Consider the following 27,555-nt stretch of genomic DNA (forward strand, 5'->3'; position numbering starts at 1 on the left):
CAGGAAAATACTTTCTCGCAAACAGACGAAACATTTATCTGAATTGTCTCACATGACATAACGCTAATTGTTTACCATTTCTGATCAGGAAACGAAAGGTGATCATGCAATGTTGTTTTTCTAAAGAAACCGGGTTTAGCGAGTAATAAATTGCTTGTTTGAAATGAAACCTACTATTTGAAAACTGGGAAACTGTTTCACGATTGCAAATCACTATTTTTGGACGGTGGCGATATTGGTTTTGAGTCGATTCATTATTTTGGTAAATTTCTGATGAGCTGGTTTTTTCCCATAGTAACATATTCCCATTTTACTAAATTTAACAGGTCTGTAATTGATCCAGTGCTTTTACACGTAAAGTAAACCGTAATATTTTCATTAGAGTAAAAGGCCTCTAATTGATCCAGTGCTTTGTTTGCTTTTTGGTTCCAAGTAGGGATGACGAAGGAGGTTTTTTTATGGTTACATTTAAAGATAATTGGTTAAGTTCAGAAAAGCTTTTGTTGACATTTGAGTTTCAAGGAAAAAAGCACTTAGTAAATGAGAAGGACAGTTAATGACAACTAAAGTCACTTTTCAAGAAAATACGTTCCTCGCAAACAGACGAAACGTTTTTCTGAATTGTCTCACATGAAATGGCGCTAATTGTTTACCATTACAGATCAGCGGAGAGCACGAGAAGAAGACTTAACTTCCACTGCCCTTGTAAGCATGAATAAAAACGAAAATCGAATTTCTGTTCTTTTCTCCTTGACCTTAAGCTGTGCTGCCTCGTATGCTGCCTACTGAAGGCAAAAGTTTTAGAAGCCTGTGGTATTTCATGTCGTAAAATGAGGGTCTGAATGGAGTTTAGTGTTGAGTGTTATTTGCCCATATTTTTTAGTGTTTGCTGTTATTTTGGCCAATTGTTAATGTTTACTGTTTTCGGGGAAAATACAGTTAAGTGTTTGGAGGTTTTTTCATGAAAAATGTTTGCATTGTTAACCCTTATCTGCTATTCAAAAATCGGATAAAATCACTCATGAACTTAGAGAAAATTTTCGGATTTCTGCTCGGAAATCTTCGGTAGTCTTCGGACATCTATAGAGTCTTTGGAAATCTTCGGCAGTCTTCGGGAATATTCGGTAGTCTTCGGAAATCTTCGAAAATGATCGGAAATCGTCGGAAAATGGCTGAAAACTTATTCATCATATACTAAACAAAATGAAATTGGCTTTTTTGGAGCCGTTTTTGTTTCTTTTTGGAGAAAATTTACCGTTGCAGTCAACTTTTTACTTTTAGTGTTAAAATGCCTAAAATTTTACTGTTTCATGTTACAGAGCCAAAAAATTAAGTGTTTAGTGTTATCAAGGAACCCCCATTCAGACCCTCTAAAATGTTCAAGAAATTTATCTTCACAAGGTCACATTCAAGTTAAACAAACACAGTGATGAGCAAAACTTGCGAAGAATTAGTGATCACGTGATCACCGCTTATGGACAAATTGATAAGATGGTAAGGACAGACGGTAAATTATTTATATACTTGGTGGACAAAGACTTACCTCTTAGAATATTGCTTCAGTGGCATTTGACTTGGTGATAATATAATTTGTCTCAGTTGACTTGGTTCTAAAATTTAATGCAATACGTTACTTGACATATATAACCGACATACAGGGCTGCAAATAACAGTCGGTAATCGGACATTGGCGGAACAAAATTTGCTGATGTCTGACGAAATCCTAAGTGTGGTCGGACATCATGTCCGGGCAACTTTTTGATTGTAAATCATTTTACAGCAACAATGAATAAAATTCAACCTTTTGTTTTCGGTGATGTCTGACCACAATTTTGTTTTGTCCGACCAAGATGTTGTCCTAGTAGGACATATGTCCTTTCAAGTAAAAAAAAAAATATTTGCAGCCCTGTTTAATACTTGGTAACACAGTTTTGCATGTATACACATTTATGGTTAGATAAATTATTGGCCTCCCTGATGAAGAATTGGATCAACCTGGTGTTTTTTTGTGCGCCCTGGTAGAGTTTTTTTTCTAAAAACCTGGTGAACAACCAGGTTTCACCAGGTTTGTTACAGAGGGGATTAAAAGTGGTTTACCGAAAGTAGGCTTTTATAGATTGTGCTCCTAAAAGTGGCATATTATGCTACTAGCAGTGCTCAAAATTTTGCCAAATTATGCAAAAATTATGCCAGAATTCGCAAATTATGCTTCTGATTTCCGAAATTATGCTCACAAAATGACGTAGATTCTATACATAGAGGTGCGCAATAACGACACCAAATTATGATGTTTTTTTAAATAAACTGTTGTTGTAAATTTATTTGTGTTTATGGCAGTTTATCACGGCCGTCAGCTGTCCAAATTAGCTGCTCGCATCTCTAAACCGTTTGTAAAATGCCTCCAACGACTTAACAATCACAATTGTATAGCTAAAACACGCATTGCAAGAACAAACTACCTAAATTTCATTTATTTCTGTAGAAAGTACACCATATTTACTACATTTTATGAATTTATGCTCCAAAAAGTGCTAAAAATTGCTAATTATGCCGTGGCAGTGCTCGTTTCACAAATTATGCTTTTAAGCTCCAATTATGCCAAAAATTATGCTAGCACAATCTATAAAAGCCTAACCGGAAGGAAAGGAAGACAACGTTCAAGAAGTTGACAACTCATTTGCAGGCGTGTTGAAGACTTTAAAAGAACGCCGGGCGATGTCTTTTTTACATTTCTCCTTGCCCAATTCAAAAATATTGACCGATCAACCCTCGGACGTACAAGGAAAGGAGGGTGGATGCCAACCCCCCCCCCCCTCCCCCTCCCCGTCACCATGTTTCAATGATATTTGACGTTGCCATGGCAAAGTCATATAAACAAGCAGGTCTTTCCCCAAATCGACTTTTTTCTAGTTTTTTGAAACAGAATTGTACGATTTGTTTATTTTTACATTCCATAAGCATTCTGGCTTCATTTTGCATCAATTTCCATTATTTTCTGACTTTCTAAGAAAATGGTGAAATCCAAGATGGCGGTTCTTATGGCGTCATGTGACGTCACAGCCAACAAAAATTATGTCATCTTGTAGAGTAAGCTACGGGCTTTCTTCTCAGTGCAAAATAATTATTCTCCCCCTTTATAGATCGAGAACTCTGGGGAGGAGTTCCATTCCACACACCACACCCCTTGTACGATGGTGGGGGTATGAATGTGGGGAGGGTTAATAATTTTACGCATTCCCTTTTTTGCTAGTATTCTTTGGCTTCTTTTTTATTTTGCTTGCAGAGAAAACCTTCCTTTCAGAGAGCTAATTATTCCCCTGTTTTCCTTCACGCAACTTAGCAGTTTTCTCTTATCTGTCAAACTTAGCTTTTCGCATTTCTCCATTATCAAAGTGAAAACTGGAGAGAAAATCTACCAGTCAATAGGGGGACTTCGATCCAGGACCGGGCCAGGCCTGCAGTTAACATTTTCGTCTCTAAGTTGCTAAGAAACTAACGGCGTTATAACGGCTGACAATTTCCTTCGGAGTAATTAAATTAACAGAGAAGAACATGGTGTATTCGTAACTGTCATGGAACTAAACATTTATTCCGACTTTTACAACTTGGATAAACCCGGCTTAAATTTAATCTAGTCATCATCAATGTTGTAGACATTAATAAAATTATTCGCCTCTTCCTTGCTGAGCTCTGGCCTTGAAACTGTAAAAGAAAAAAAGGAAAACAGGCATTAAGAACAAAAGTAAAAACAGTACAACTCTAACCTGCGTCAAGAAAAATTCAAGAAAAACGCCAAGAAAAAAAGAAAGCCTGATCGCAGTTTAGTACAACTCTAGCTCTAGAGTCAATGTATGCTTCAAAACAACATTTCCGTCCCAGGTTTTGTATGCCTTTTTGAATCCCAAAGATACTCAACCCAACCTTCTAATGTGATCGGGATGGACACGGTGTCGTCACTGACCAATACGAACGAAGGCTCGAGTGTCGTTATATTATCAGTTGAACAAAACAAAAAAGGGAAAGGACAGAAAAGGGGAGACCCGCCCCAACGTGAAGATTTGTAACTTCAAAACGATTAAAGCTCCAATCACCAAACTGAGCGACTTTGCCACTTGACCGCCAACTTTGAAGTTGCCATGGCAACTATTTGTCGGCAACTGTGTTGGCAAAAAAAATGCAATTTTGTGTGTTTTGATCAACATTTTTCTTTATTTTATGTTGACATTTGTATTTTTACAATTACCACATAAGACGATATTAATTTGATACTGATTTGAGTTAAAGAGCAACTCCCTTCTATACCGTAAAATTCCGGTAATAATTATAATTCCCCCCGCCCTCGCTTGTAAGCCCCCCGGTTATAGGACGATCTAGCTAAAAACAAAAAAAAATACATCCGACTTACAACCCCTTACCCCTTAGTTGTATAAGCCCAGGGCTTATAATCGGAATTCTACGGTATTCGACAAATTAACATCATACCGTGTACACTTCGCTTTCGTCTCCACCCGCTCGGCCTCTGTTCTCTTTGCTCTTCCCTGTGCTCTCTTTTTTCGCTTCTTTCTTCAATTTTTTCTTTTATTTTCTCCCGGTAAGACCCACGGCGTTCCTGCGCTAAGACGTGGCTTAACAATAACGACATCAAAAGGAGTGAGAGAAGATAGAGACCTCTTGCCATAGCTATTTTAAAACAAAACAAACCTTTGAGTGCTTTCCATTCTCACGGACCGACCTGTTGGACAAGACATTAAGACACAACTTTACTAGCTAGAGTTTGCGGTGCAGATTAGCAAGATGCAAAGAAACTGTGTAAAATGAAACGACACTTTCTTGTTAAACAGGGCCAACCCAGCAGCACGGTCCTTTTCAGTTTGCATTTCTTTCCCCAATCCCCCACATTTGTGAGAATCTACCAAACTGGAGTAAGGCAACTGACCGTTCCCCCCAATCGAAGTGGACCTCCCGGAGCTGAACCTTCAATGGCCGCCGGTTCCTTTTTTTTCTCTGCAAGCTTTATTTTTATACAATTTTATATCCGGCAAGAAATAAATAATAAATAAATAAATATGTGTTTATAGTGGTCATGCACTTAGCCATATCTCAACGAGATAGTTAGTTTACAGGCAGCCACTGAAACAGAGGAAAATTTTTAAATGAACATAAAAGGTTAAAAATCCCAACTGGGGAGGCAGACCAGTTGGATATACAAAGGTGGTCGAGGATTTGAACCGGGACAACCGAGAAACAAATCCAGCTAGTGGCAAGGGCAGGCCTCGAACCGGTGACCTCCGGATTACAACACCAGCGCCCTAAACCACTCGGCCACGCTTGCCTCCTTAAACCTTGGAGAAATCTTGGAGAAATCTTGGAGAAATTCCATCTTTTCTTACTTCAAACGTTAATTTAGAACGCTTTTTAAGAATTAGGGTTAGTTTGTTTTAAATTTTCTTTTTACTTATTCGGATAAATGTAATACAGGGGTATATAGTAAGTGGTGAAGAACGAAAATTTGTCAGTGATGCATTTATGAATAATTTGTGTTGGTCATGTCGCCACTGTTTTCATGTGAATCAGCTCCTGCAAATAAGCTTCCAGAAATGTTTTCGAATTCAGTTTGCCAACAGTTCTCTTATCTACACGTTTATTCAGCTGGGCCAGGATGCTTTTACTAACTCCTCTAATTTTGAAACATGAACTCTCCTGCTGCCTAGAATGCAAAAACTCCACCATAGAGGCGTACAGTCAACTCTCTCTAAGACGGACACCGTCGGGACCGGCCCCAACTGTCCGTCTTAGAGAGGTGTCCGCCTTATAGAGAGTCGAGGTAACGTGACACCAGAAATGTTGAGACGATAAAGCTTAACGGCTATGTACATCGAATACACGTCTGTTTTTAGTCGCTTACGTTAGCAAAACCTATAAAGTGAAACAAAAATAATGTCAGAGATTTGACTTGTTTGTTAATAACAAACGGTGATACTGTAAGTAGAAAACTAAATCTACAAACGGTGATACTGTAAGTAGAAAACTAAATCTACAAGTTTAAGCAGAGAAGTAATACGTTATAGCGGATTGTTTTTGGTAAATTTGGTATTCTAAAGGCGCTGTCCTACTATGCTATAGTGTCGATAGCAGGTTTTGAAGTATTATTCACTAAAAAATAACCTTTAGTGCCTGTCCGTTGGTGGTTTCAAAGTGTCCGTTGTCCGTCTTAGAGAGGTGTCCGTCTTACAGAGAGTTTCTTACAGTAAAATGACTGAAAAACGGCAGGGACCATAACCAGGTGTCCGTCTAAAGGTGTCCGTCTTATGGAGGTGTCCGTTAAGAGAGAGTTGACTGTATTTAAAATCGGATCATGGTTTCCACCGCCCTCTCGAGTCCCGAGACTCCAGTCTTCCGAACAGCAATTGGTAATCGGGCCAATTAAAGTTAAATTAGTTGCAGTTGAAAATTATATTTAACAATTTAAAATTATTATGTGCATGTAAACAATTTTAGATTTCAAGTCGTGTGATCTACCACCAACCTCTGGGGAGCCGAGAAACTTGTTACCGTTGGTAATTGACTTGGTCTCGAAATAGTTCGCCTCATTTGATCAATCGACTAGAGGAAAGTTGGTAAATTTAACGAATTATCCAAATTCAAATTCTGATTGATACAAATTGACAATTTTTACATCTTTCCAAATTTTTCCCAGATGGCAAAATATTCCAACATTTTTATTTTAGTAAAGTGACTTGACACATCATCACAACGACGAGTATCTTTATGACGCTATACGGCGACGGGGTCCTTTATATAGAATTGTGTGTAATCCAACATCTCAACTTTCCAGTTGTGTTAATTTCTGTTTGCGTCATCAAGTATTTTCTGCCTACGAGTTTACACAGAAATCACTGTTATTTAGTTTCCTACAAAATTTCTTACTGACCGTATTTCCTATTAAAGAAAGTATCTTCAAGGTATGTTAAAACGACAAGTCGTCTCGCGTTTGCGATGGCAAAAAATCAAAAATATTATTGGTCAGCTCTCTTAGCCAGTTTTTTAATAATAATAATAATATTTAAAACTTATATTGCGCTTTTTCTATAAAAATTCAAGTCAACACTTTGGTAGCACGAAAGGACGTTAGAAATTAATAAAAAAAAAACTTTAACCATGCGCAATTATTTATCGAAAGCGCTTTCAAGAGAACAGTGCATTTGAAGTAGCTTTGTTGATACCTCAATTCTCGAGCTAATAAAAATTGACCGCTTGGAAACGCTTGCTTTGAATTAGTCTCGGTTGCGTGTGAAAAATGATACCGAAAGACCCCGAGTAATGATAAAATAAAAGCGCATTAAACTAAAGAACATTCAGTCCTAAATGTATCACTTATGGGAACCCATTTTAGCTGCATTTTAAGAGACGTACCTTTTACCAGAGTGAAGAACCTTTTAAAGCTACTCTTTTCTTCCAGTTATAAATTTTACAAAATAAGCGCGATCTGTCCAGATTTTCGTCAAACATGTGTACTCAACTGCTTATTAAAACTTGGCTGTCATGAGCCATACAATTATTTCAGTATTTAACCAGTTTTCTTTTTTTTGAATTAGCTCCTTTTGGTCTGCACGTCAAATGTCAATCATGTACTTCCTGCTTCTAGAAACTGACATTTAAATGCGCAATCTTGTCATATTAAAAATGTGTTTTTGTTTAAATAGGATTAATTTAAATTCTGCTTTTCAAATCATCTGATGTTAAATTAATATTCAGCTAATGCCAGAATCCGCTTCACCTCTCGTTTCGTTAGAGACGCGAAAAAAGTACGTCGTTGAATGGTTAGAAAACGTTATACGAAACTCTCAGCTTCTAGTAGAAAGGAGGATAGTTAATTGTTTTATAGCTTGATGAAGGATTTTTTAGTCACCTCTTATAAACATTAACAAATTAAGTAAGCTAACAACGAGAATATGAATAATTTCTCCTTCACATCTGCTTTTTACTGTTTTCGCAACTAGAAAGTCTTATTCTGGAGGAAAGGGGGTTGAGGTCAGGGAGACGACAGCCGAGAATTATAGCCTCCAATAAAAGCACGCACTCAATGGCCGGAACTGCCCTCTTTCGCGGGGAGGATACTCTAAAAATAAAGCGGTCTATGAAAATGCCGTGACATAGACTTTGTATGGGGGTTTCACCGCACGATCCTGGTAACTGTGGTAATGGGCTCCAATCCGCTCCATAACGTTGAAGGGTAAGTGCGAAGAACGGCGAGACTACGACTTACCCTAGTGTTGTTGTTGTTTTTTCACTCGCTTTTCTTAACGTTGCTTCCCAGCTAACCGAATGCCTAAAATGGACAACTAAACAAAAAAATTAAAGAGTAATAAACAATAAAAAACAATAAAACGAATTTTTCATGCATGCCTTGCGTGCCTATCTTTAACAGAATCAATCACGTTAAATTTGTAGACAAATTTGTTCTGACCTTGATATTGAACAGCGCAAATTAACATACGAAACACTTTACGATTGCTTCATGAGCTTATTTCGGCTGTGTTTAGTCCCGAGCGGAAAATAGTTGGCTCTCGGTGATTCTGCACGGACCTCGCTACTCTTACAGCAGTATCTGAACTCTCCTTACCGCGCCCAACTTGAACGGGTTGAACCCAGGCTGCAGGAGAGTGTCCTAAATATCACGCACGTGTGAGGTATACAGAACTCCAGGGTATCAGGTAGACCACTTTACGAGCAGACTTGCCGGTTTGCACTTGTGGTTCTGCTGTTCGTGATAGAGAGTTACGCAAATTCAAACTGGGACAAATTTTGATGAAACAGAATCAGTTTTTTTCTGAATGACTCTGATGTAGATGCATCTCCACGTCACCAGCTTAACTTGCCAGTTGTAATACAATACAATACAGGAAAAATTAATAAAATCAGTTGGGAGTTTTAAACCTTGAGCCTGGAAAAACTTAGGGGGGACCATGACAGGACCCTCCCCCAGGAGAGAGCTCACGATAAACTGGGCCTAACAAAAACAGAGCACCTCGGTCTGTTTAATTGGAAAATGTAACTTAAAAACACTGTACAGAGGTGGAACATTGCACAAACCACAAGAGAAACGACCAGTAGAAAGCCTTCACATCATGGGCATTAGCTGAAGGGCTAGACGAAGAGTAAACCTTCAAGGAGAAACCATCATTTACTTTGAGAGATGACAACCACATGTAAGCAAGGCCGTAACCAGACCTTTTCCATAGTCGAGGCAGGATCTTGCTAGAGGGTTATGGGGCATGCCCTCCAGAAAATTTGAATTCTAGAAGCTCTGAAACTCTTCCTTCAACATTTTTCATAAGGTTTTTTTCTAGAGAAAAATCAATTTTGTTCAACTTGGGAACATTTTTCCCATTTTTTTTTTAATTGAAATTTTTTTCCCCAGCTGAGAAGGAAGGATGGAGACACTTTGTGAATGCTTTACATGATTGTACAATATCCTTGACAGGACAACTGAGGGTGACTGAATCTTAACAAAGGTTTGACAGTAAAATTGTATTTTATTTCTATCTTACAAATAATTATTTGAATGACATTAATTGTATAAAAATTCAATATATATACTTTCCCACTTTTCTACAATTTATTAGTAAGAGTGCTGTGAACAACTTCACAGTAGTACTCTGTTTTTGTGCAGTTAAATTGGCTGACTCTCAAAAGAAATACAACTTTGCTAAGCTGTCAAATTTGATTTTAAGTAGTTATACAACATTTGTAAACAATCAGAGGAAATAATTGCTTACATTTTCAACTAATTTGGATCAAAATAAAAACTAATCACTGGCTTACAAACGTTTTCCAGTCTTGCCAAAATTAATTGCATGGTTCATTGCATTATTTACAGTATGTTTGTTGCAAATGGCTGGGTGCCATCTTTATAAAGTTATTGACAGAAAACTACTCTAAGTTGTTGCCAAATATGTATTCGCTGAAAATTTTCACAGAACAATTCCTCAGGTCTGGAGCACTTAATATGTCACAATAATTTAGCAATAAGGTACTAATTTACTTTTACATCATTTCATGTTGATCTTGGTTTTATGCACAGGCTATCATTGGAACCTTCAGGGCAGCACACAAATGATCTTGAGCATGTCTATGCCTAAAATGGGGACAAACCAACAACATTAATGTCTGGCAAACACCTTCAAATTCTTCAGAGAGAACAGCTGTTTCTTTTTTTTCTGGTGTTTACACACTTAAAAAAGCTGTTCTTAAAAGTCACTGCTTGCATTAGTCCGTTTTAAAAAATTAATGATTAATGTCAGGGAGCATTCTTTAGTTAAAATATTTTAACTCAACACCTAATGGCCTTCAAACAGGCCTTTTTTGTGAGGTATACATTAAAAAAAGCTTGTGGTGCAAAGTGGTCTGAGTAGAAAGAAATAAACAAGCTGGGTTTTCTGATTTTTTTAACTTGCTCCACTGGCTGTTTTTCTTTCACCCTATATCCCATAAGGGAACCAGTTTGCAGGCTAAACACCTAACACCAAATTCATTACTGAAAAAGGATAATCCGTAATGTATTTGTCATGGTTCAATTTTACCCTAGGTACAATTTGGTATTTTGCTTTGTTTTATGTATGGTAGAGCAGTTTTCAATTGAGTGTCGTAAAACCAAAACCAAAGTAATCACTCTAGCCAATCACAAAGGGCACAGACAACCCAGTAAACCAATCAAAACTCGAAGCAAATACATGTAGCCGGCACGAAGCGCGGGAAAACGTGCACGAGCGAGTCACAATTGGTTTTGGTTTTAATTATGATTGGTCGAGAAAGTGGCGCGAGATTTTTAAACCAATCACTGAGCGTAGTAATGCAAAACCAAAGCAAACGCAAATTACTTTCGACACTCAAGTGAAAACCGCTCTAATATGATGAATATAAAACAAAGGAAAATACCAAACAATTGTACCAAGGGTAAAATTGAACCACAACATATTCATGTCGTCCAGCATCTCACTCACCTTATACAGTGATTCTTGTTACACTCTGCACACACAAAAGGCATCAGTCCATGTTGACGACATGTCTTCAAAGAACACTTGTTGCTCTTCTTTGGCTTGCCTACCACCAGGCTCTTACAGCCACTGAGGATGTGTCTTTCAACCTACAGGAAAAAAGCAAACTAACATTTAATTCAATCTATAGTTATAAATTATATTATGCTACTTTTCTTTTGCAAAAGATGCATAGCAAATAAGTGACACTTAACTGTCACCAAAACTTAACATGACTGTCTGACACCTATCTGTCAGATAAATAACAAATGAAATAACAAGATCTTCCTATTTAATATTGTGTACTCCACATTATTTGTTGCAAACATGCAATCTAGCTAGACTTCAAATTACTATTCTTTTTAATTGTATCTGGTCTTGTTGACACTATAATTATTGTTTCTAGTCTAAGTCAGGTAATTTCATGCACCATATGTTTCAGTCATGGATTCCAAATAAATGTAATAATGTGATTATGAATTTGATGATCATGTGTTCAAGGAAACCTCCCCCAGCAATCAAAATTGTCATCGTGTGATTGTAAGTGGTGTATGAAAAGGACTGAAAAAAGCCATTTCAACAGAAGTCTGAGATTAATTGTAACCAGTTGAGTATCATAAACAACAGAAACTATGGCAAGCCGACTGTAGCAATATTCAATATTTTTATATTTATTCAATTTAATATTTATATTTATGTAATATTTTTATATTCATTCAATTTAATATTTATATTTATTTAATATTTTTATATTCATTCAATTCAGTATTTATGTTTATGTAATATTTTTTATGTTTATTCAATTCAATCCCCGTATATGTATGCAAACACTTTTTAATCATTTAATTTAATCTGTCTATATTCATTTAATCTGTTTATATTCATTTAATCTCGGGGACTGGGGCAAGCCATCAGATCAGAAGAAGGAAGGACTGGGAAAGAAGCAATATGGCGGATGAGGAGTCGGATGAAGAAGGTTTCAACAGGAAAGGTTTTGACGTTGTAAGAGACCTGCCTGCGTTTTTAGCTTCGGTTTTAGATAAAACGGAATACATTTGTCAAAATGACGTCGACGAAGGAACTGCCGAAGCGCATGATGAAGTGATTGACCAGAGTATTACGCTCGGTCAGTATAAAACACGGACTGCGGACTTCGGACTACGGACTGGGTATAAAACACGGACTGAGGTATAAAATGCGGACTCAAACTGCGGACTAGGTATAAAACACGGACTGCGGTATAAAATGAGGACTAAGCATATAAAATGCGTTTAAAAGCGAACCACGGCTAGAAATAACGAGAACCCATCAAGGATGTACATACATGAGCATAAAACTATTCACGCAAAACTGTGCATGTGATCGCATGTAACGCAACGGACCTTATATGTCCTTTGTCGGCTCGTATTACGTTGTTGTTTGTTATCGAAGAGAGTAAATAAATCTTTTTCAGAGTTGACCGTTTTGTCATCCGTTGAACTTCGTAGGGATTCACCTCGAACAATTATGATCTTCCTCGGCAAAGTACAGTCAAAACAAGCTACCTTACGGTTTACGGAGCCCCTTACAGTCAAAACAACTGAAGGGTTTTTCTCAAGAGTCAACAATTATTATTCAATGTTCAGGAATTTGATATTTTTTTCTTCAACATCCCATTGTAGCCTGTGTACAGCCGTCCTGCTCCGAGCGGGACGGCTGTACACAGGCTATCCCATTGTAGAAGTGAATAATTCCTTGTTAAAACGAGAACTCGATTCAAAACCTGGTTTCAAACTCTAATGTTAAGTGGATTATCGTCTGGCTTCACAGACAAACACGTGCGAATTTTGCTTATTTTCGCTGCTACACTAACACACGGTTTGATTTCACGTTTCGCCATTCGCTTATTTCAACACTAGCTCCCATGATAGCAAAAAAGAGGCACGGAATTTTGATGAAGTGAAGAGGCTAAAAAAATTCTACTCGCAGAAGAGAAACACACGGGGAAAAGTGTCTGACCCGGTTTTCATTGTCATGCAAATTAGGGTTGTTTGTCAAATTCTCACGTGCCTGCCGCTTGAGGCCAGATATTCAGTTGAATCCCAATATATCGAACCTTCAAAAGAAATCGAAAAAGGGTTCGAGATAGCGAGAGTAATATTAGTATTAAAAGAACTGGAGGGGAATCGGAGAAGGTTCGAGTTTAGCAGGAGGTTCGAGTTATTGAGGGTTCGAGTTATCGAGATTCAACTGTAATGAAATCAACAACATTTTGAGTTTTGATTCGAGTCTCCACAACAACTCCAACAATGGAAGACTAAAGCGCAGGAAAAAAACAAGTTTTAAGTGCCTCCCAATTGGAGGAAATTTTAAGGTGTTTTGACAGTGCTTTGCCGTAACCTATAAGCAGGCTTTCTGCAGGAAAAAGGCTAACTTTGTTGAGAAAGTCAACTTTTAATGCCAACACTACCCAGTCCGTAGTCCGTAGTCCGCAGTCCGTGTTTTATACTGACCGAGCGTAATACTCTGGTCAATAACTTCATCATGCGCTTCGGCAGTTCCTTCGTCGACGTCATTTTGACAAATGTATTCCGTTTTATCTAAAACCGAAGCTAAAAACGCAGGCAGGTCTCTTACAACGTCAAAACCTTTACTGTTGAAACCTTCTTCATCCGACTTCTCATCCGCCATATTGCTTCTTTCCCAGTCCTTCCTTCTTCTGATCTGATGGCTTGCCCCAGTCCCCGAGATTAAATGAATATACACAGATTAAATTAAATGAATATAAACAGATTAAATGAATATAGACAGATTAAATTAAATGATTAAAAAGTGTTTACATACATATTCGGGGATTGAATTGAATAAACATAAAAAAATATTACATAAACATAAATACTGAATTGAATGAATATAAAAATATTCAATAAATATAAATATTAAATTGAATGAATATAAAAATATTACATAAATATAAATATTAAATTGAATGAATATAAAAATATTACATAAATATAAATATTAAATTGAATAAATATAAAAATATTGAATATTGCTACAGTCGGCTTGCCATAAGAAACTAACATGTCACCAAGTTTAGGTTAACAAATAAAATCAAACATATAATTATATAAAACTTTAAAATCTCACACAAACACTGGATGCTACCGATCTAACCTGTTTGTTGATGTCCTCATCTTTGGATTTTTTTATGATTTGATTACAGATCGGACAAACAGGAACTTGAATCTATTTGCAATGAGAAAAGTATGCTAAATATTAAAAGTGCTCATGAATAATCCAAACCCTCCTGACTAGTTTCTAATTAACACTCTACTTGTACATTTAAGAAGGTTTGGCAGGGAAGGGGAATGATGTACAGTTCAATCCCGATAACTCGAACCTTCAAGGGAAATCGAAATAGGTTCGAGATGTCGGGAGTTCGAGTTATCGAGGGTAAAATTAGTAAGAAAATGACCTGAAGGGGAATCGAAAAAGGTTCGAGTTAGCGGGAGTTCGAGTTACTGAGGGTTCGAGTTATCGGGATTCAACTGTATCTTGGGAACTCCTAAAGGGCCATTTCATTTTATATTCTCCCCCCCCCCCCCTAAGAAAAAAAAAAACATCACAGGGCGGACATGATGCCCCTTTCAGAAATAACCCAATTATTTTTCCTTACCCTATGCGAAAAAGGCCAACTCTTTTTCTAGCCTCGTCAGATATATTCAAACAATCAAACTTGTGCCAATGGCACTTAAACCCCTTAGAAATGACTTTCAAAGCCCCTACAGAAAATCGCGTCAACAGGAGGGGTGCCAGTGTAGTTCTTGCTTGCACATGTTGTGATCTGATAGCTTTTGATCAAGATGTCTAGTACATGTCGTGTCATCTACAGTCAGCAATTCTTTTGTTAGATTGGCTTACTGTATTTCTTATTCAGCTTATCTTGAATTTTAAACAGACAAAAAATCGCGAAGAACATCATAATCAAGCCAGCTTCGCCCAACCTTAAACACTCAATACTGTGTAAAGGTGCAATTTTAAAAGCCAGTTATTAAGTCAACTAGTTACAATAAATACAGTGTATAGATGCTTACATCAGTCAATCCGAAATGTGAACATTGGTGTTCTTCTGGGGTACGATGTTCCAAGCTAAAAAGCCAACAAAATAGACAAAGTAAGTAACCTTAAGCTTATTTCTTTAAAACTTTTTATAGGCATATAAAATTCAATTTTAAAAAGCTTATCTAAGCTTATCGAAAGTGAAGACCTTAGCATCGAAATAGCTGACTATTCAGCGTCCTGGCTAGGGAAATGAACATACTACATTTGAAATTTCTCATCTTAAATTTAACATTATAATGACAGAACTCGAAATAAAAAGAAACAATTTTACCAGAAAACATCTTTACAGTGCGAACACTGAAATGGCAAGAAGTCAAGTCGCTTGCACGACGCTAGACTGCAGTGTTTTCCAATCGAAAGTAGATCGGCTTCATCTGCCATGATCGAGCGTTTGTTCCAATGTACTTACTCATCGTTCTGGTCAGCCGTTTATATACATTTTGCTGAGTCATGTTTGATACTTTTCCTGACTCATGCGAGGGAAGTCCAGAAATTTCTGCTGGTCGGTCACACGGCTAACCGCTGACTAATAGTTCCCAGTCTCCTTGAACGCGGACCTTGTCACGCAAAAAGGAAAAAATATATAAGGAATCGCGGGGCGGGTAGGGGGGAGTGGGGTACTGTGTGATGGCTGTACACAGTCTAACTTCTATAAACTAGCTTTTAACTGTGTGAGGCACCAAAGGATATGGATGGTTTCTGAGCCGTCTTGGTCTGCGCTGCACTCTGATCAGCAATTTCCTCTTCAAATTCGCTCCCGATTTTTAACATTGCAGGACCACTGTTGTTTAATATTTGAAGCCCTTCTCGGATGTTAACGCATCCTCGGAGACCCAGGGGCAGTTAGTGGGGCGAAACGAAGGAATAAATCTGCCCCTGGGTCTCCGAGGATGATGTTTACACTGACTTAGGGTTTTTGAATCAGGTCCGAAATTGGGTCCGATTAAATAGAGTAAGAGCTTCCAAAATTTCGGGGTGTACCCCTCCCCCTGGGGAGAGGACTGCGTTCGCAAGCTAGCGTTAGCAAATTTATACAGAATGTGTACTGTTTAAACCCAAGACAAAATGTTTCTTAAACCTTACAAATTAACCCTAGTACTGATCCTAAAAGTAACACTATTTAAGTCTTAACTATTTTTTTTTTTTTTACTTTAAAATTACTTTTCTGCAGAGTTAACTTGAAAAAGACAAAGAATAACAAACTGTTTGCATAAGCTAAGTCAGCTAAATGAATTCTCTTTGTCCCGTTTTAGCGTCAAGGGAACGTCCGTCATGCAGCAAGGAATATTTAAAATTAATGAGATAATCTTCTAAAAACTTCAACAGAACAATATAGCGAGTGTGTACTGTATTGTCACTTACGTTACACACGCAAGGTAACACGGGAAAACATTGTGCAATGTACAATCACTAAGGATGGGCCGATACAGGTTTTTCAAAACGATACGATATCGATACGATATTTGCCTTTTTTCTCGATATCGATCTCGATATCGATATTATGACGTCATTTCCGTCCCGATGTCATTGGTTTGTCACGTGACCATACAAAGGACAGACCTGGCATAAGTGGCATTATAAATTTTAGCCAAGAATGTTGATTTTGGTCTTTTTGTTTCACAGTTGCATCAGCAATGTGTGGACATCAAGTCAAGGCAAGAAAAATTCAAATATTGACAAGAACATCAATATTTCTTTGAGCAAAATTGTATTTTTTAACCTCAGGTGCTGACCAGAAGACCGCAGGCTCAGGTCACGTGTGCAGTATCGAAAACGTATCGAAAGTGCGATATTTTTCGAAAGTATCGATACTTTTCAAAATTGTCAAAATATCGGTGTATCGAATATTTGGTATCGAGTATCGGCCCATCCTTAACAATCACTGAACGAACACAGGCCGGTGGATTTCGACATTTCTTGGAGTATTAGCTAGCGTGTAGCGTGCATCGGTCAAGCTCTGTTTACTGTCTAAGACAACATGGCTAAAATACAAGGTAAGATCTCTTGAAATGATTTCAATGAATTCTTGCCGCGTCACGATTACTGTTGAATATAAATTTTTTGCAGCTCAACGGCTGTTGCTTTTCATTATTTTCGATCGATAATTTTGCCGTGGACGCGTTCTTAGTTTTATCATTTTACAATCAGAATGATTCAATTCTTTTCTTTGCCCTCCTAGCTGGTCCAGTTGTTGAAATGCAAGGAGACGAAATGACAAGGTAATTTGTATGATGATGTGAATATTTCGAACGAAGGAGTAACCTGCAATTTACTGCCTGCAGAGACTACTAGTGTAGAGTCTTTTGTATCGTACAAAGGTACAAGGGTCAACCGGCAAATAAAATTGAATTAAACTAATATACAACGCTTCTGTATGTAATTCAACATCTGAATATAACATTTTTGAAACTTTTAATATCGTCACACACAAGGAATTAAAAATATTGGGCGATTTTTTCCTCGTTAATCTTGCATGTAAATTTATTCGCGTGGTGAAGTCAGTCGTGACCGCACTGGGAGCGCCGGCGTACTTCAGGTTTCGCAATTCATTTCGTGACAGACTTGAAACCAAGTGAAATTTCATGCAATCACGAGAGGTTTTAAGTTTTACGTGTACCAGTATATGCGGGTATTTTTTGGAAACATTTTCGCTCAAAATTATAGACTCAATCTTGGATCGGAGTTTATAATAAAATCGATTTCACTTCCGTCAGAAACCAGCTGTGCGCGCTAGCTAGCGCTTGTGACAGCGGCGGCCCCATAAAACATACTTTTTCAAGTTCTCTACCTAATTAGAAGATAAACTTCCCAGCCCTAGACTCATACCACTCCAGTTTAAGTCAATGCAAAGAGTCAGGAAACAGAAATATAATACATAAAAACGATAAATCTTTTAAGTTATATCTTCCAAGGAACAAATTAAATTCAACAAGGCTTTGGGGGGTTTTAATACTGAGGCCAGAAACCCATAAAAAGTTCAACCCTTACGAGGAACACCATAGAAAATCAGGGTGAGACACAAATTCAATGGTATCAGCACATCTTTTGAAACTTGGCCAATGCAATCCTTGGAAAAAGCAGTCACATTTGTGTCACACAACAGTGGTGTCCAGAGTTTGTGACTTAATATGACAAATTATTGGTTCCTATTATCTGAGAGTTAGGCCTGATTTCCTAGTATGGACTCATGTTCATTTCCCCAAACAGACTGGAATATTGAGCGTACTGACGATGTAGTTAGTATCATGTTTTCTTGCTAGAATTATTTGGGTAAATTTCCGCAGTTCAGTTATCATCATCATCATCATCAAATTTTATTAATTTTCAAAATCTTCTTGCATGCCTAATGAGGCCTATTTATTCAGGGACACTTTAACTTGTTAAAAGAAAACAATACAAGACATAAGTTTTATTACCTTGTATTAAATTGAGCTCTTTGATATAAAAGACTATATTATCTAGATTCTCAGTTTACAATCCTATGCACTTTTCCTCTTTATAGGATTATATGGGAGCTTATCAAGGAGAAGCTTCTTTTTCCATATGTGGACATGGATGTGAAGTCTTACGACCTTTCGATTGAATACAGGGATAAAACTGATGACAAAGGTGAGTTCACATTTGATAAATCCACTTTCTCTGTTCAATATTGATTTTATGTTGAGCCTGAATTTCAGAGTAGGCCATTATCTGAGGTGCAGGAGGGTCTCTCTCGTCCCAGGTGTATAAGTGCAGGTTATTGCCATGAAATAATGCTGGGGATAACCCTGCGATGGGCTAGCATCCCATCCAGGGGGGAGTTGAAATTCTCCTAACCGCTTAATGCTTCAGAAACTAGGATAAGCTCAAGGCATTGGCTCAGGGATTTAGCTTTTCTGAGAAAACATTTGAAATCCAGTCTAGAGTTCTGTGTTAATGATTATATATTTTATTGTTTGTGTTCCAACTTGCTTAACGAATATCTTGAAGGAATTTCTAATGCCATTCCTAATTGACTAGCTTGCTTTATCTTCCCTTGGTAGTATATTTTACCATCCAAGTTTATTTTCTTAGTAAACTTTTAACACTGTTATTTTGAATTTTCTTGTGGCCATTTGAAGATAATTTTTTAAGCAGGCCAGTTTATAAAAGATTTCTTTTACAATTTTTTTCACTTTACTTGTTTCAGTGACTGTGGAAGCAGCAGAAGCGGTGAGGAAATACAATGTTGGCATCAAATGTGCTACTATCACTCCAGACGAAAAGAGAGTCGAAGGTCAGTAATTGATTAGCTGACATTTTACAAGTATAAAGTTATAATGAGTGGCAGTACATTTAGCCCCCCCCTCCCCTAAATGATAAGTGATACTGGTTGTTAATTGCTGGCTGCTGGCAAACATACCCCCCCCCCCCCACCTCACTTTGTTACATGTAGCTTAGGTGGCCACTCTGATTGGAATTTCTAGCATAAAGCAGCCAGTTGCTTTAACCCTAGGCTCGATTTCCAGCCGCTTTTCGAAAAAATGAGCCCGCGCTCCTCCCCCCGAAAGCACTCTCTCTCGGGAGGAACAAAGACCGGACTCGAGGAGACGGCGGAAATCGAGCCTACTTTAAAAGGCAGCCATAATTCTACCTGGCATAATTTTTTTTAAAACTGGCTGTCGAGAGTTTTCAATCTGCATAAAAAAGTGAATGTTACTGACAACCATGGTTTGTTTTATTGTTGTCAGAGTTCAACTTGAAGAAAATGTGGAAATCTCCCAATGGTACGATCCGTAACATCCTTGGCGGAACTGTGTTCAGAGAAGCAATAATCTGTAAGAACATTCCAAGATTGGTGCCAGGATGGATGAAGCCGATTATCATTGGTCGTCATGCTCATGCTGATCAGGTAGTCATAGCAACAATCAAAATTACCCAAACAAACCAAATTATAATTCAATGATTTTTTTTTTTCCTTTCCATTTTTCATTGGCCAAGAGCTAATGGGGGGTGGGGGGCGCATCCCCCTAATCAAATTCCCAAAATGTCAGTGTCTGGTGTGTCTGAAACTGATTTGTGACAATGCATAACTAGGAAGTTCAGACAATCCTGCTTTGTGGTGCTTTTTGGGTTGTTCTTTAGATATCAGAGGGCAGAAAATGTATGCTTTTAAATTTAAGTCACCGCTGCCACAGCTAATGTCAAATACAATCTTAACAGATTACGGACCTCTCGAAGTGGCATTTTGAGAAAATGAGTTTCATTGAGTGCTTAGCCTGTGTGGCCGGCGTTCAAAGGGGAAGGAGGAGGGGAGTTCGAGCGTGAGGTGCGAGGAGAGAGCGCGACGTGCAATCAGAGAAGGGGGAAGGGGAACCCCTGCCCTGACGCTATTGTGTTTTTCATACCGCCCCTAAAGTACGTGTCATCTGCTTGCCCTCTGTTTTACGTCTGGCTGTCAAAATTATCCAATCTGATCGGTGCTGATTTTTGCGGTGAATAAAACCCTTCACTGCTCAAATTTCCTATCTAATTTCTTTTCTTTTCTTTTCGTCTTCTTGTCAATCTACTCAACATTTCACCTTAATGGCCTATTAAAGTCAGACAACTAACTTGCACTCTATCTTGTCTTCAGTACAAAGCAACAGACTTTGTTGTTCCTGGCACTGGTAAAGTGGAGATGATATACACACCCTCTGATGGCAGCGAGCCAATCAAACATGTCGTACACAACTTCACTGATGGTGGCGGAGTTGCCATGGGGATGTTTAATACAGATGCGGTAAACTTGTTAACACAGATTTTAGGATGTTATATATATGACTGTTCTGACCAATCGTTCAGACCTTAATCCATCCCTTTGATAAATAATGAGACATTAGACCTTTCATCAGCAGTTAACCAAGAACTAAAAATTCACAGGGAAACAAGAAAGCATTTCCACTGGTGATCATGGGTTGCTAGATCCATGCAAAATACCCTGCGATCAATAAAAAGAAAGTTAACACATGATGACTGTTACACCTACAGGTGTGAAAGAACAGTGACCAATACGTATCACCTGTCACTGACAAACTGACATGTAAATCCTATCCTTAGCCGTTAAACAATAAAGATTTTTCCTGGGGGGAGGGGGACTCCCATATGAGAAAAGGAGATGCCGTATTTTCTCAATTAAACGCCCCCGGCGTTTATTTCAAACTTGGCTTCATGGATCCGGCGTTTATCTAAATGGTGCAGTTTATTCGAGCAAAATTTGTATTAAGAAAGGGCTTTTAATTATTATTTGTGACATGAATGCATCTTGCCATTATACCTGAAGCACGTTACACCTCAAATAAATGCCTGAACGGCTTAATTACCACTCCACCTTGGAGACCCGGCGTCTATTCGGGGCCCGGCGTTTAATCGAGAAAATACGGTACTCATCATCTCAATTAGGGGTGTAAGTTATGGAGTTTTGGTCCCATGTAGGGTGTTCAAGACAGAACACCATCAAAGCTTGCAGATGAAGAAATAAAAAAATGCTGTCATACTGTGTTGCCATGGCAACCTCGACCGATCAGGCATTAAAAACAGTATCTTTTAGTAGGGCCATAACCAGACCTTTGTCATAGACGAGGCAAGTTTTTGCTAGGAGATTCTGGCGGCATGCCCTCCAGAAAATGTTCAAATCTAGAAGTTCTGAAACTCTTTCAGAGATATTTTTCATGATGTATTTCTTGAGAAAAATCAATCTTGTTCAACTGGGCATTATTTTCCCAACAAAACATATTTTGTTTTTAATTTTGGGTAAAAATCTAGATGAGGCAAGTGCCTTGTCTTGCCTATCGCTAGTTAAGGCCCTGCTTTTAGGGGAAAAAGTTTAAGCCATGCCCGGTTAGTCTCCTTTAGAGGTTTGATTTAACATTTTCCAGTGAGCATCCCCGTCCCCAACATGTATAGCATCAGAACAAGACCATCACATGGTTCTCTAACCTTTTTTCACTTCACAGTCCATCAAGAACTTTGCCCACAGTTCTTTCAAATATGCATTAGAGAAGAAATATCCTTTATACATGAGGTAAATGAAGCTGGCCTGTTTCTAATTATATACATACCAACTTATTAATTCGAATTTTTATATACATACCATGTTCTAAAAGTTTTATTTCGCCAATCATTTTTTCTGATAAGATTTTACTTTTTTCTAGCACAAAGAACACAATTCTCAAAAAGTATGACGGTAGATTCAAGGATATTTTCCAAGAAATATATGAAAGGTAAGTCACCTAAATAAACACCTTCTGTCAGGTAAAGGGGATGGGGTGTTCAATGTCCGACTGCAAATCTAATAAAGCAGGCGGTAATTTAAGACAATTAATTTATTGTACTGGCTGGAAATTGCGTAAAGGCCTGGCCAATCGGAGACTTGCGTCTCTGTTTGGCCTGAACTTGCGTGTACTTGTGTTGACTTGCGTTCCCTTTGGTCGAGATCATCGCAAGTCTTACTGTTTATACTTCAAGTACTGAATTGCAGCACGCTCTGTAGCATTGAAATGGTTTTTTGACAACTTGCGTGCACTTGCGAGTCCGTTCGGCCAGCCAATGCAAGTCTGTACGCAAGTTCGACTTCAATGTTATAGTCAGCAGGGGACGTTGAAAAACCCACACACTTATTGTAAAGAGTAGGACATGGAGTTCCCGGTGTTGTGGTCTGGCCTTTGCCCACTGTACTGTGCGTACTGTTGAAATGCTCGGAAATATTAGCTATATAAGCTACTCTTCAAATCTGAGGGTAAATAAAAGTGATGTATGTGATGTATCTTTGTTGCCGTTTGGCCAGGGTTTTAAGCTGTTGAGTGACCATGTGTGTATTTTGTTTTCAGGGACTACAAAAAGCAGTTTGAAGAGAAAAATTTGTGGTATGAACACAGGTTAATAGATGACATGGTAGCTTATGCTCTCAAGTCTGAAGGCGGCTTTATGTGGGCCTGTAAAAACTATGATGGTGATGTACAGTCAGATTCTGTCGCTCAAGGTACATGGTCCTGAAGTAGAACACGTTTGGTATATGTAGCACTTGTTATGTTTCATCTGTGCGTCCAAGCATATCATTCTTTATATTCTCTGTCTTGGTAGGTTTAAACAGGCAAATTTCGCCGACTTCTTTCCAAATCGTCGTTGCCTACTTTCCAACATGAAATTGGACTTTGTTGCTACATGACGTTCCTTGAGTCATATAGAATTTGTCAAAGACCAATAGGGCGTCTGATATAACACCATGGTATAGGGCTCGAATTGCTTCGGATCCCGCTGGTCACAATAGAGACATGAACAGCACCAGAAACGGCGCAAGAAAAACCAATGGGAGCGTTGCAGACTGAAAAGAGCGATTAAAAAAAAAAGTGAGGGGTCTAGGGAGAGAAGCCCCTTTTCCCCAAACTCCTTGCGCTTTTTTCCTCTCCCCATTCTTCACGCTACTCCCCTACCAAGCACAGTTGAACGTCTGGAGCAGGCTAAACAATGGCTGCCTTTCCAGCGCCTTTTGTGTGTGTGTGTGTGTGTGTGTGTGTGTGTGTGTGTGTGGGGGGGGGGGGGTGTTAAGGGGATGTGATGGGATTGGTGGGAATTGTTACTTGGAGGGAACGAGTATGAGGCACGAAAAAATTCAAGGAAGATCATGAATGACCTGGTTCTTTTTTTACCATTACGCACATCACTGCAGGACGTGAATAGACAGTAATTGAACTTGCTGCATGTTTGCAGGATTCGGTTCGCTTGGCATGATGACCAGTGTCCTTGTGTGTCCTGATGGTAAAACAGTAGAAGCTGAAGCCGCTCATGGAACAGTGACAAGACATTACCGCATGCACCAACAAGGCAAAGAGACCTCTACTAACCCAGTCGGTAAGACGCCTGCTTGAAATCTTGCTTTTACAATGATAGCGCAGTGGTGAGAGCGCTCGCTTCCCACCAATGTAGCCTGGGTCGATTCCCGGACCTGGCGTCATAGTGGGTGGAGTTTATTGATGGTTCTTGTCCTTCCTCCGAAGGTTTTTCTCCAGGTTCTCCGGTTTTCCTAAAACTAACAATTCCAAATCCAATTCGATCGGGAATCCGAGGCCCACAGGTTTGTCAGTCGCAAGACTGTTATAAATGTGTAACCCTCGTTAAACAAAGTCCATTTATTTTATATATTTATTCAATTTAGTAATGTGTAGACCATACAAGATGGTACCTTTAGTACTACAGTGGAACCCCGATATAACGATCTTCGATATAACGATATTCCCGATATAACGATGAATATGTTATGTCCCGGTAATAGTAAAATGTATGGGACGGAACCCCGATATAACGATTCCTCGATATAACGATATAATTTTACTGTCCCCTTGGCATATCGTTATATCGGGGTTCCACTGTAGATTTACTCAGTCATATTACCTATTGAACAAAATTCCGAAAAAAAATTGACAAAGTGAAGCCTTTTAGCGATTTATAGCCAGCGAACGGTGCGGGACGAAGAAAAAAATCGGAAAGCCGAGCACGATCTCGCTATGCTTCCTACACTACACGAAGCTAAGTTCACGATTAGGGAGAATGTTTGCAGACTAATTACCTCTATGACAAAATCGCAGAGAAAAGGCGTTTTTGAAAGGTTTTTTGGAATTTCAAGGAGTAGCCAGTCACAATAAGGAACCAAGCAAAGAACATTGTTGTTGGCCACTTTGTTATTGGAGGCTATTTCAAGAATTTTGTTATAGTTAATGAGTTATGGTCAATTCCATTACTGCATATTACTGATCTACTTCCTGCTTGTCCATAGCTTCAATCTTTGCGTGGACAAGAGGCTTGCTACATCGCGCCAAGTTGGATGGTAAGTGGAGCTGACAAGTGTGCAGAGCTTTATATATGGGATGTTGTTTAGACACGTTGAAATTTATTCAACGAACGACGGAGACCTAATCTTTTTATCTCTTTTTTGGATGAGATCTTATCTCAGCCGCTCTTTTCTGCAAAGGTCATAGACTGCGGGCTTTGGGAGATGGTGGCCGGCGAACACAAATCAAACAAACACAATTTTTTTTGGTTTTGTTTAACCCTAGGGATTTCTTGGGGTCTTGATTTTTGCCCCTATTCCTAACAACAATCTAAAGATTCATGGCAATGTCTTGGCTGCATAGTTCTGCCAATAAAGTACAAACACTGAACGTGTTTCTAATGTTTTTCTTTGTGTTATATCTGCAGATCATTCCCCCTTTCTGAAAAATTTAATGGGTCAGAAATTTGGCATGGGATTTTTGGGGATTGATTTTTGGTCCAAGGATTTTTTTGGTTTTGTTTAAAGCCCTAGGGATTTCTTGGGGTCTTGATTTTTGCCCCCATTCCTAAATTTCTGAAGGTTTTTTTTTTTTTTCATTTTTTCCAGGCAATGACAATCTTGCCAACTTTTGCCACACATTAGAAGAGACCTGTATTGACACAATTGAAGCTGGTCACATGACCAAGGACCTCGCTGGCTGCATCAAGGGACTGGCTAACGTTCAGCGGTCGGATTATCTGAATACTTTCGAATTCCTCGATAAAATAGCTGAAAATCTGGCGGTTAAATTGAAGCAGTCACCGAGTCGTTTGTAGCAAGTCAACTGTGCATCAAAATAAGTGAATTTAATTGAGCCTTCCTTGCCCGTCCTGTACGGTGGAAAACAAGCTCTAGTCCTTTGAATTTTTATTGCACAAGTGATCCAGGCAGCATTTTCTCGCAACTCGTTGTCAACTAATTTGTCAACCTCGTTCCCGGGGTTTCTCGACCCTGGGAACGAGGTTGCAAATTTGTAAGTTTGGAAAAGCGTTGTTGTGCGAATCCGCTGTATTTCAAGTTGTTTCTGCGACAAGGTGCAAGAAAATGCCGCCTGAATAACTTGTTCTTCTGCAAAGTTTCTGTAAACACTGTGTAACTGTGAGAAGTTATTGGTTATATATCCAGTGTGGAAGTATAGGTAGCCTGTCCAATTCAACTATTTTATTAAGCATTTTTGTTGTTGTCATTAGGTCTAGTTTTAATTTGTTTTTTATTTATAATCGTGTCTTAACAACTGTGTGGATTAACGAAACGTTAGGTGATTTTTTTATAAAGGAAAATAATTCATGATTCTTAAAATTTGAAATTTCATTAATTAAAGTAATTTAATATAAGAAATTTAATAATGCAGAAAAATGTCTTGCAAGAACGTGATATCTAAGTTAGGAAAATTTCAAGTGTCGTAGCTTCAAATTCTATGTTGAATAAATCCATAATTGACTAATGATTTCAAATTGTATTAAAAATAAAAAAATTGTGAATGGTCGTAATCATTAATGTAAAACATACGTATACATTCAATACAACTTAACAATTTGCTATTTCGCGGTGGAGATTGGAAGATAGCCTTAAGTAGCAGCTCAATAGAACTTTCACAAAATAGGAATTGTTTTTGATTTAGGATCAAAATTATAGTAGGAGTTCTCCCCTTTATGACAGAGCGCAGTCGAACTAAGTTATAATATTGATAAATGAAGATATCACCATTGATGTATTCTATTCTTTTTGGTAATTCATATGCACCCTAATTTATTTTAATAGTAGGTAACAAAATTGTTGTTTTATTTTTGTTTTTAACCCACCGCGTTTACTTGATGTCAACTACTGAATGGCTTTGGTTTTTCCGTACATAATAAAGATGACGCTTTCAAGCACGTTGCAGACTTTTTTAGCCAATAAGGGGGCTTAACTGAACCTAAGACTCTCTCTAACCAGTTAAAAGCAAGTAACGCAATGAACCCCATCCCACGGGGTCACCCCACTTTATCGTCGTGGATGGTTTGTGTGTCTCAATGACCCCTACAGGGTTCGTACATGTCATGGAAAACCTGGAAAGTCATGGAATTTTAGAATTTCATTTTCCAGGCCTGGAAAGTCATGGAAAATGGCATTGATTGTACAAGATAAATTCGGCAGGTTATATTTTTGGAAGAAAAGGGTAAAAACGTATCCTAAATCAAGATGATTTTTGAAAATTTCCAAAAAAAAGGCCAAATTTAGGACATGAAACAACTTTGATAAGTCGGCATGTCGGCTGGAGTCTTGTACTCCTGGTTGGGACAACCTTGCAGAAAAGGTCGAAGGGCAGAAGCCAAACCGCTGACCGGTTAGCTCAGTTGGTAGAGCGCCGGACCACCGTGCGGGAGGTCTTGGGTTCAAGTCCCAGACCGGACCAGCACTCGGGGTCTTAAAATAACTGAGGAGAATATGCTGCCTTTGCAATAACATCTGCAAATGGTTAGATATTCCAGTCTTCTCGGATAAGGACGATTAACCGTAGGCCCCGTCTCCTGTATCTTCAGTGTTATGGTCAGCAGGGGACGTAAAAGAACCCACACGCTTATCGTAAAGAGTAGGGCATGGAGTTCCCGGTGTTGTGGTCTGGTCTTT

The 27,555-nt window shown here is 38.5% G+C and overlaps 2 protein-coding genes and 1 long non-coding RNA gene across 6 annotated transcripts; 1 reads left to right on the forward strand and 2 right to left on the reverse strand.

Annotated features, from left to right (window-relative positions):
* Positions 1-3,568: 3,568 nt before the first annotated feature.
* LOC144648842 (uncharacterized) lies at positions 3,569-7,522 on the reverse strand. 4 transcript variants are annotated; one of them, XR_013569784.1, is made up of 4 exons: positions 7,414-7,500; positions 4,702-4,732; positions 4,483-4,625; positions 3,569-3,702 (listed from the first exon to the last, which is right to left on the reverse strand). It is a non-coding gene; the product is annotated as an uncharacterized LOC144648842 (long non-coding RNA). The 4 variants fall into 4 exon arrangements; XR_013569783.1 differs by lacking the exon at positions 4,702-4,732 and having other exon boundaries at positions 4,483-4,680; positions 7,414-7,522; XR_013569782.1 differs by having other exon boundaries at positions 4,483-4,732; positions 7,414-7,514.
* Positions 7,523-9,887: 2,365 nt separating this feature from the next.
* On the reverse strand, positions 9,888-15,696 carry LOC144650650 (AN1-type zinc finger protein 2B-like). Its single transcript, XM_078510379.1, has 5 exons — positions 15,412-15,696; positions 15,113-15,167; positions 14,193-14,264; positions 11,004-11,146; positions 9,888-10,138 (listed from the first exon to the last, which is right to left on the reverse strand). The coding sequence occupies exons 1-5, from the start codon at positions 15,519-15,521 to the stop codon at positions 10,075-10,077; spliced, it is 444 nt and encodes a 147-aa protein (XP_078366505.1). The 5' UTR covers positions 15,522-15,696; the 3' UTR covers positions 9,888-10,074.
* A 662-nt stretch (positions 15,697-16,358) lies between these two features.
* Positions 16,359-26,783, forward strand: LOC144650614 (isocitrate dehydrogenase [NADP] cytoplasmic-like). Its single transcript, XM_078510338.1, has 13 exons — positions 16,359-16,543; positions 17,016-17,134; positions 17,320-17,359; positions 18,643-18,749; positions 19,309-19,395; positions 19,850-20,010; positions 20,734-20,880; positions 22,094-22,161; positions 22,292-22,360; positions 22,967-23,118; positions 23,847-23,987; positions 24,910-24,960; positions 25,513-26,783. Exons 2-13 carry the CDS (start codon positions 17,119-17,121, stop codon positions 25,719-25,721), a joined length of 1,248 nt encoding a protein of 415 aa, XP_078366464.1. The 5' UTR covers positions 16,359-16,543; positions 17,016-17,118; the 3' UTR covers positions 25,722-26,783.
* The last annotated feature ends 772 nt before the right edge of the window (positions 26,784-27,555 follow it).

This window comes from Oculina patagonica, chromosome 4 (assembly GCF_052425735.1).
Source record: "Oculina patagonica isolate OP01 chromosome 4, crgOcupat, whole genome shotgun sequence".
NCBI lineage: Eukaryota > Metazoa > Cnidaria > Anthozoa > Scleractinia > Oculinidae > Oculina > Oculina patagonica.

What these genes read in the sequence shown, in the direction of transcription:
- LOC144650650 (XM_078510379.1), bottom strand. Translation starts at nt 15,521, where the DNA reads ATGGCAGATGAAGCCGATCTACTTTCGATTGGAAAACACTGCAGTCTA. An exon ending in CACTGTAAAGATGTTTTCTG is followed by an intron (nt 15,168 to 15,411) that starts GTAAAATTGTTT and finishes TTGGCTTTTTAG; the next exon opens with CTTGGAACATCGTACCCCAG. An exon ending in AACAAGAATCACTGTATAAG is followed by an intron (nt 10,139 to 11,003) that starts GTGAGTGAGATG and finishes TCCCCATTTTAG; the next exon opens with GCATAGACATGCTCAAGATC.
- LOC144650614 (XM_078510338.1), top strand. An exon ending in GTCATGCTCATGCTGATCAG is followed by an intron (nt 20,011 to 20,733) that starts GTAGTCATAGCA and finishes TCTTGTCTTCAG; the next exon opens with TACAAAGCAACAGACTTTGT. An exon ending in AAATATCCTTTATACATGAG is followed by an intron (nt 22,162 to 22,291) that starts GTAAATGAAGCT and finishes ACTTTTTTCTAG; the next exon opens with CACAAAGAACACAATTCTCA.